The sequence below is a fragment of the Brassica oleracea genome, chromosome C4, assembly GCF_000695525.1.
Source record: "Brassica oleracea var. oleracea cultivar TO1000 chromosome C4, BOL, whole genome shotgun sequence".
NCBI lineage: Eukaryota > Viridiplantae > Streptophyta > Magnoliopsida > Brassicales > Brassicaceae > Brassica > Brassica oleracea.
In genome coordinates this window covers 39,992,143-40,000,139 of record NC_027751.1, presented here as the reverse complement: position 1 = coordinate 40,000,139, position 7,997 = coordinate 39,992,143, and the positions used below count along the sequence as shown (strand labels likewise).

Genomic DNA, 7,997 nt, shown 5'->3' with positions numbered 1-7,997 from the left:
ATATAAAAATAAATAGATATGGCCCCCTGAAGAAAAAAAAAAATATAGGTATGGCCCCTTGAAGAACATTATTTTTTTTTTCTCAGGACATGTGACAGCTCAGTACACACACAGTGGATATATAAGTAGGTGGGCACGTTAGGAATTATTATTGTTAGAACAATTAAATATTTTAAAAAAAAATTAGAAAAACAGAACAGAAGAGAGAGAAAGAGAAAGAGAAAGAGAGAGAGAGAGAATAAAATCCCTTAATAAAGCAAAAATGAAAATAGGTTGTTCTTCGTCTTCTTCTTCTCCGCTTCTCGCCGTTGTCTCCATCTCAGGCTCATCGGTGAGTTGACTTATTTACGCAAAACATCTATTTTTAATCAATCACTCGCCCCTTCTACCAATTTTTCAAAATTTTCCTCTCTTCGTGCTCGCTCGACCTGTAAGTCGAATCTTAGGGATCATTGGAGTTAAAGATGTGATCTTTGTTATAATGATATGTTTTGGGTTTATGAAAGTTTCAATATTTTCTTCTTCTTATGATCTGATTGTAATCAAAAAAGAATATTCGCCTTTGATCTGTTTTTGTTTCCTCAGGATCTGAAAACAAGCGGATCACTTGGATCTCGGATTCTTCCGGCTTCTCAAAGGTGATTGAATAATCTGATCCAATGATAGAATGATTGATGAATATGGTTATGATGATGATTGGGTTTGGGGTTTAAGCAGTTTTGATATGTAAGTCAAAAAGACATTTGTTGTTTTGTTTTGATATAGCAGATCATCCCCGTTGGACAGACTTCTCCGGTGTAAGACAATGTCATCCAATCACCTAAGGCATGTTGAGTCAATGTCCCTGCTACCCTCAGGTGCCGGCAAGATCTCTCAGTTAAACGCTGTGGTCTTAGGTGAATCCATTGCCTCTGAGGAGAATGATCTCGTCTTTCCCAGCAAGGAATTCTCCAGCCAGGCTCTTGTCTCCTCCCCTCAACAGTACATGGAGATGCACAAGAGGTCGATGGAGGACCCTGCAGGGTTCTGGTCTGGCATTGCGTCTGAGTTTCACTGGAAGCAGAAATGGGGTGACCAAGTGGTCTCCGAGAATCTCGATGTCAGGAAGGGTCCTATTCACATTGAGGTTTGGTTTCTCTTCTTTGTTTTTTTTTCCTTGTCTTGTTAAAATGGTTGACAATATCTGAGAGATCATGCATGTACCACCAGTGGTTCAAGGGGGGAATCACCAACATCTGCTACAACTGCTTAGACAAAAATGTTGAAGCTGGTTTGGGTGATAAAACAGCTATGTTCTGGGAAGGGAATGAACGTGATGTAGATGCTTCCTTGACTTATTCTCAGTTGCTTCAACAAGTTTGCCAGGTATATAAGCACTTGATGTTCGTGCTCTCCTACCACCTCTAGACTCTTCTTTACATGCCTTGTCCTCCTCCTACTGCAGCTTGCTAATTACTTGAAAGATGTTGGAGTGAAGAAGGGAGATGCCGTTGTAATTTACTTACCAATGTTGATGGAACTTCCTATCGCTATGCTTGCTTGTGCACGCATCGGAGCTGTTCATTCGGTAAACCTATGAATTTTTTAAATGCAATATTTTACCTAATTCATCCACACAAAAACCGAATTTTGTTCGACACGACAGGTCGTTTTTGCTGGATTTTCTGCTGACTCTCTTGCCCAAAGAATCATTGATTGCAAGCCAAAACTGATACTGACTTGCAATGCTGTTAAAAGAGGCCCTAAGACCATTAATCTTAAAGCTATTGTTGATGCTGCTCTTGACATCTCCTCTAAAGATGGAGTCTCTGTAGGTTAGTCCAATCTCCCTTTGTGTCTCTGTCCTGTATAGTGTATACCTTGTATTATTAGTTCGTTCTTTGAGCTCAACAGAGAAAATATATGGTTTGATGGGTTCATAAGCGTGACTGTTGGTGTCTCTTGTTTCTCTGCAACCAGACGTATGCTTGACCTATGACAACTCATCAGCGACAACAAGGGAAAATACAAAATGGCAGAATGGAAGAGATGTGTGGTGGCAGGTAAATTGCAGAGCTGTTTACTAATTGCCAAAAATTCATGCGTTTCCTTTTCTCAAAATCTGCTTTTGGGTGATGGTAATCTCTTTAGGATGTTATTCCCAAATATCCAACATCATGTGAGGTGGAATGGGTTGATGCGGAAGATCCATTATTTTTACTCTACACCAGTGGAAGCACCGGCAAGCCCAAGGTATTTGATTTAATTTTGACTTGTATTGTTTTAGTTTTCTCTCTTTAATATGAGTCCTTTTGAAGGGTGTCCTACACACAACTGGAGGGTATATGGTCTACACTGCTACAACATTCAAATATGCATTTGACTACAAATCAACAGATGTATACTGGTATGCAAAAGACACACTTTCATTGACTGTTCAAACTACTTAGTAAAAGATATGCAATAGAGTGGCTAATCTCTTTTGCTTCTCTCACATTAGGTGTACAGCAGATTGTGGTTGGATCACTGGCCATAGCTATGTTACCTATGGACCGATGCTCAATGGAGCCACTGTTGTTGTCTTTGAAGGGGTAAATCCATTTGGATAAATGTAGATGTTTAGATACTTGAAATTTTCTATCAATTAATGTCTTAAATCAAAAAATTCAATTCTAGGTTCCATTGCCATAACAATACATTCTTTTTTCTTACATAGCTATCAGCATTTTAAGCTTATGAATGTGTACCAAAATGAGTTTCATTTTTCATCTCTGTCATTTGGATTGAACTGATGGTTGTGATATTATCATCTGAACAGACTCCAAACTACCCTGATTCTGGACGCTGTTGGGAAATTGTTGACAAATACAAGGTTTCCATATTTTACACTGCTCCAACATTGGTGAGGTCTCTCATGCGCGATGATGATAAGGTAACATTTATGCAATCTTTCGGTTGTGGTGAAAAGTTAATCAGCATTGTAGATTGTTTTAGATATCTAAAGCATTTTTTTTTTTACCGTTTCCAACTTATTTTGATTGTTATAGTTTGTGACAAATCATTCTCGCAAATCGCTACGAGTCCTTGGAAGTGTGGGTGAGCCCATCAATCCGAGTGCATGGAGGTTAGAACTCGTATTGTCTTTTAAATCTTTCATTCATGCGATCAATTGAATGGGGAAGTTTATTCAATGGTTTACCAACGCTCTGTCATGTAGATGGTTCTTCAATCTAGTTGGTGATTCAAGATGTCCCATTTCCGATACGTGGTGGCAAACTGAAACTGGTGGCTTCATGGTGGACTCTCTTCTCTTTCGCTCTTTATGTCTCTTGATACCTCTTGCATACTGTGTCTCATGTGCATCAAATTGCATGGCAGTTAACCCCATTGCCAGGTGCTTGGCCGCAGAAGCCTGGTTCAGCTACTTTCCCTTTCTTTGGTGTTCAGGTCTGTGATTTGTAGTGTGCAATTTTAAACTTAGTATGCTGCATTGTCCTTTAGAATGACTTCATTCTCATCTCTCTGCTGCAGCCTGTCATAGTTGATGAAAAAGGCAATGAAATCGAAGGCGAGTGTAGTGGTTTTCTTTGTGTGAAAGGATCATGGCCCGGGGCGTTTCGAACTCTGTTTGGGGATCATGAAAGATATGAAACCACGTACTTCAAACCTTTTGCTGGATACTATTTTAGTGGTGATGGTTGCAGCAGGTAGGACAATCTAATCTAATTAGTTTCTTTTAAAAAACAAAAACAAATTTGCAGTTAGTGTGTTATCTTTCAACTATCACATAGATAGTGGCATGGTGGTTTTACTTGTTTTTTTAATCTACGTTTGATTTTGTGTTCCAGAGACAAGGATGGTTACTACTGGCTTACAGGGAGGGTTGATGATGTTATCAACGTCAGGTAAGGCACAAATTATTAGAACGATGTCATTAAATTCTCTGAATTTCCAGTATTCTCCGTACTGCGCAACTTTAGACTTAAGTTTGGATTTGTTTTTTAAATAATGCACAGTGGCCACCGCATTGGAACTGCTGAAGTGGAATCTGCTCTGGCTTCACATCCCCAATGTGCAGAGGCAGCTGTTGTAGGTGTAGAACATGAGGTATGTAGACTTGAGTATGCATATGTAAGGTGTGACACTGATAAGCATGGAGAGTCCAATATGCAAGAAAAGCGTACGATGTTTAGTGCGTCTAGTAATTGGAACTAGTTTTATTGGCCTTTTGAAAGCATGGAGAGTTTCCTGGTTCTTAATTACAGAACATAAGGTTGCTTCTTTGTTCTTGGGTTTGATTTGGTTCTTCATTCAACGTTCTTCGTTTTACCATTAAGAAAATAGAAGTAGAAATCACTTTCGGTTGGCTCCTGTTTTGTATCAGGTGAAAGGTCAGGGTATCTATGCGTTTGTCACTCTTGTGGAGGGTGTTCCTTACAGCGAAGAGCTTCGGAAAAGCCTTGTACTCATGGTCCGAAACCAGGTACATATTAACCACAAAAAAAATATGAATAGTGAAAGCTTTAGAGATGCCACTTTTATATGGTGTCAACACTAATTTTAATTTGCAAACTTTGATGATTTATGTAATGATAGTTTTGGTGTATCAATGTTACAGATTGGGGCATTTGCAGCACCGGACAGAATACATTGGGCACCAGGGTTGCCAAAGACAAGAAGTGGAAAGATAATGAGGAGAATCCTGAGAAAGATCGCTTCAAGGCAATTAGAAGAGCTTGGAGATATTAGCACACTCGCTGATCCTAGTGTCGTTGATCAGCTTATTGCACTTGCCGATGCGTGAATCATCTCCTTTTTCTCTCTCCATGAATGTAACCATTAAACATGTGCAGTGAGTTTTCTACATCTATTTTTATTACAGAGGGGATGTTGAAGAAAAAAAACTGAAACAAGATGTTCTTGTGAAGAATAAACTGAGCAGACAATTTCGTTGTGTTTTGAATAAATGAATTTTTGTGTAATGAATTTGGCTTAAAGGTTACTTGATTACTATAATATATAAACAGTATTCCCTACCTTGTCATTCTAAAATTAAAATATTATCGGAAGACGAAGCTACTGTCTTTTTGAGCAAAGACTTTATTGGTGGCAAAGAGTGGCTCCGACCTGCGCCTTCTCATTCCAATAATGCTCCCAAACCAAACCCAACATAATATACTAACTAATAAATGATGAAAGTCCATAACGGCGTCAGCTAGCTCCATTACTCGAGTACATGAATTTGACTTAAGATGTTATTGGAATCCTCCTCATTCTGCGCGATTATACTCATCATAAAAGGATCCAAAACACCTCAATCACGCCTCCATAAGAATATAAGACAAGCGTATATAATGTAATCCTTCTATGTTTTAGGCCACTGTTTTCTTTTATGGTCCTTAAGTTTTTGTACTTTCGGCCAGTTAACATTGTTTATATTATGGGTATAATGAGAATACGCATGACTGATACTAATGCGGGAAGCATGCAAGCTGCCAACCTAACACGTAAAGTGTTTCTCAAGTTTTTTTTTTAAGTGTATCTAAAGTTATTATCTACTTTCTTAACATAATTTTTAACAGTTTGATATTGGGTATATATGTTTTAATCAAGTTACCAAATAATAGAAATCACATCTTCTACATGAATATCAAATTAGTTATCATTTTGTGGTAACCAAAAAAAAAAACTTAAATGAAGCAAAGAGTGTACAGACAGTTGAGCAACTAATTAATCATCCGTAACGCGATACTAGCAAGGAGAAATCGAAAGAAATTTCGTATCCTCATGTTGGTATGCTAATGCTATCTAGCTTGAAAATAATTCGTATCAAATACAGTATATAAAAGTAAATATATTTATGCATGTAGATAAATTGACTGCGAAAGCTCGTCTAACGTGTATAGATTTTGTATCTCAAACTATGAATCTGATATAGAAAATCTTATGGAGACGAAAATACAACCATTCAACTTCGATCATAAGAAATCGCTGCCGCTGGCAACTCCCAGCACGTCATCCGACATTTAGTCAACTCATTGATACATATACAAAAGATACCTTTATGTATAAACGAAACCTTTTTATATCTTAGTTCTCGCATTCTTGCTTATTAGCCAATTATTGATTTATCAATTTCCATTTTGATTCTTATTTTGTTTTTGATTTTCTTGTCATCTGCACAATCGCCAAGACGTTAAACCTCACATGGGCTATGGCTGATATGGGTCTTTATATAACAAAGTCTGAACATTACATTTTTACTTATTATCAAATCACAATCATCAAGATTTTCATCCTCTCTTGAATCACATCTTCATCCATGGCTTCTTCTTCTTCTTATTCTTCGTTGTCTTCAATTGATTTTTCAACTGCAATTCTAATAAGGGTTGATCAATCGGGCAAAGGAGATTTCAATAAGATTCAAGAAGCAATTGAATCTATCCCTCCCAATCTTAACAACTCTCAACTTTATTTCATTTGGGTTAAGCCTGGAGTTTACCGGTATACGATCACAACATTTTCCTTATATATTACTCCCTTCGCTAAAGTTACATATTCTAGATTTTTCACACGTTTTAATAAAACACATTAAATTTACATTTTTTTTGTGTTTATTTTTTTTCCATAATTTTAAGCCAATAAAAATCCAACTAGAGCAATTAAGTTTTTTGAAGTTTGCAATTAGTTAATAAAATATGCATATGAAATATAAAAAATATATCTTTTTGAAACAAATTTTTTCTCTAGAATATGTAACTTTAAGGAACAGAAAGAGTATATGATTACATACATGTTTATATGGAGACAATTGGGAAAAAAATCTAAATATATTTAAAAATTAAGAAAATAGATCATTCTTTTAGGTTTATAGTTGAAGATAAAGTTTAAGACGTTAAGATTCACGAATTTTGGTTTAGGAATCGTTTTTAGAGGTTAAGATTTTATACCGTATAGGAATAGTTTTTATTGGGGCTTATGATTTTACAATGAGTTTTAGGGTTTATACTTGTTCAATGTTTAGACTACTTTCATTAATTATTTGTTTTCTATATTTTAGTATATGTTTTGTTGCTAGGTTTGCCTCTTCAGCTAGCTATGTTTGTAATTCACTTCGACCAACTATTTCTTTTTATGAATTCATTTTTGCAGCTGATTTAGTGATGACTAGTTTAATATGCTTAATCACATTCCGTGACAAACTTATTTTTTAACGCTTGAAATAGAGAAAAGGTGGTGATTCCTGTGAATAAACCCTACATAACATTGAGTGGAACAAAAGCCTCCAACACAATTCTCGAATGGAGCGATGGTAAAGACCTTTTGGATTCACCCGCTCTCACAGTCTTCGGCTCCGATTTCGTATGCCGATTTCTCACTATTGTTTGATCCAATAATGGTGTTTAAGCTGAAATGTTTGTTGAATCAATACAATAAAAGAACCTAAAAATAAAAGATTAGATTCTTGAGGTTTAAGAAAAATCTTGAAGAATCAAATGAGAAATGAACATCAAAAAGAATTTATAGATCAAAGATTGTATTACAAGAGTGATCAAGTAAATCTAAATCTATAAATGCTTTGTAAGAAGTGTTTGATATGTAAAATGGGAGAGGAGAGCCCCCTTCTCATAAGGAGGAGCTCCTTATTTATAGAAAGATATGTCTAGGGTTTTCTAGCCAAATGGGCCTAGTACATTGTCTAATGGACCTTGAGGGAGGATGTAAATCCACCCCCAACAGTAAGTCCCCCCAAGTTCGTTGAGAGAGATGGAATCGATCTCTGCGAAGTTTACGAATAGGGTTTATTAGACAATGAACTAGACACATTCATGCCTATGACGGTTTAGGCGAGTTTATTTTGAACTTGTGCCTAGTAAGAAGCGAGTTTGCTTTAAACTCGTGCTTAGCGAAAGACGAGTTTACTTGACTCATGCTAAGACAGAGGCGAGTTTACTGAGAGCTCGTGCCTAGTGGAAGGAGAGCTTCTGTAAACTCATGCCTAGCCAAAGACGAGTTTT

The 7,997-nt window shown here is 36.7% G+C and overlaps 1 protein-coding gene and 1 pseudogene across 4 annotated transcripts in view; both read left to right on the top strand.

Moving 5' to 3' along the window:
- The window catches only part of LOC106342539 (acetyl-coenzyme A synthetase, chloroplastic/glyoxysomal), a 5,720-nt gene extending 728 nt beyond the window's left edge, over nt 1-4,992 (top strand). The window contains exons 1-19 of one of the 4 annotated variants that reach the window (XM_013781508.1): nt 145-331; nt 586-638; nt 769-1,126; nt 1,210-1,365; nt 1,445-1,567; nt 1,646-1,814; nt 1,960-2,042; nt 2,131-2,232; nt 2,298-2,386; nt 2,480-2,570; nt 2,798-2,911; nt 3,027-3,103; nt 3,197-3,275; nt 3,358-3,426; nt 3,511-3,686; nt 3,828-3,884; nt 3,996-4,086; nt 4,364-4,462; nt 4,598-4,992. In XM_013781508.1, the coding sequence (XP_013636962.1) occupies nt 263-331; nt 586-638; nt 769-1,126; nt 1,210-1,365; nt 1,445-1,567; nt 1,646-1,814; nt 1,960-2,042; nt 2,131-2,232; nt 2,298-2,386; nt 2,480-2,570; nt 2,798-2,911; nt 3,027-3,103; nt 3,197-3,275; nt 3,358-3,426; nt 3,511-3,686; nt 3,828-3,884; nt 3,996-4,086; nt 4,364-4,462; nt 4,598-4,783 (2,241 nt within the window). In that variant the 5' untranslated portion in view covers nt 145-262 and the 3' untranslated portion in view covers nt 4,784-4,992. Of the gene's footprint in view, nt 1-144; nt 332-585; nt 639-765; nt 1,127-1,209; nt 1,366-1,444; nt 1,568-1,645; nt 1,815-1,959; nt 2,043-2,130; nt 2,233-2,297; nt 2,387-2,479; nt 2,571-2,797; nt 2,912-3,026; nt 3,104-3,196; nt 3,276-3,357; nt 3,427-3,510; nt 3,687-3,827; nt 3,885-3,995; nt 4,087-4,363; nt 4,463-4,597 lie in introns of those variants that run through there. The other 3 variants (XM_013781506.1, XM_013781507.1, XM_013781510.1) reach the window with 3 other exon arrangements.
- Nucleotides 4,993-6,202: 1,210 nt separating this feature from the next.
- The window catches only part of LOC106338882, a 6,188-nt pseudogene continuing 4,393 nt past the window's right edge, over nt 6,203-7,997 (top strand).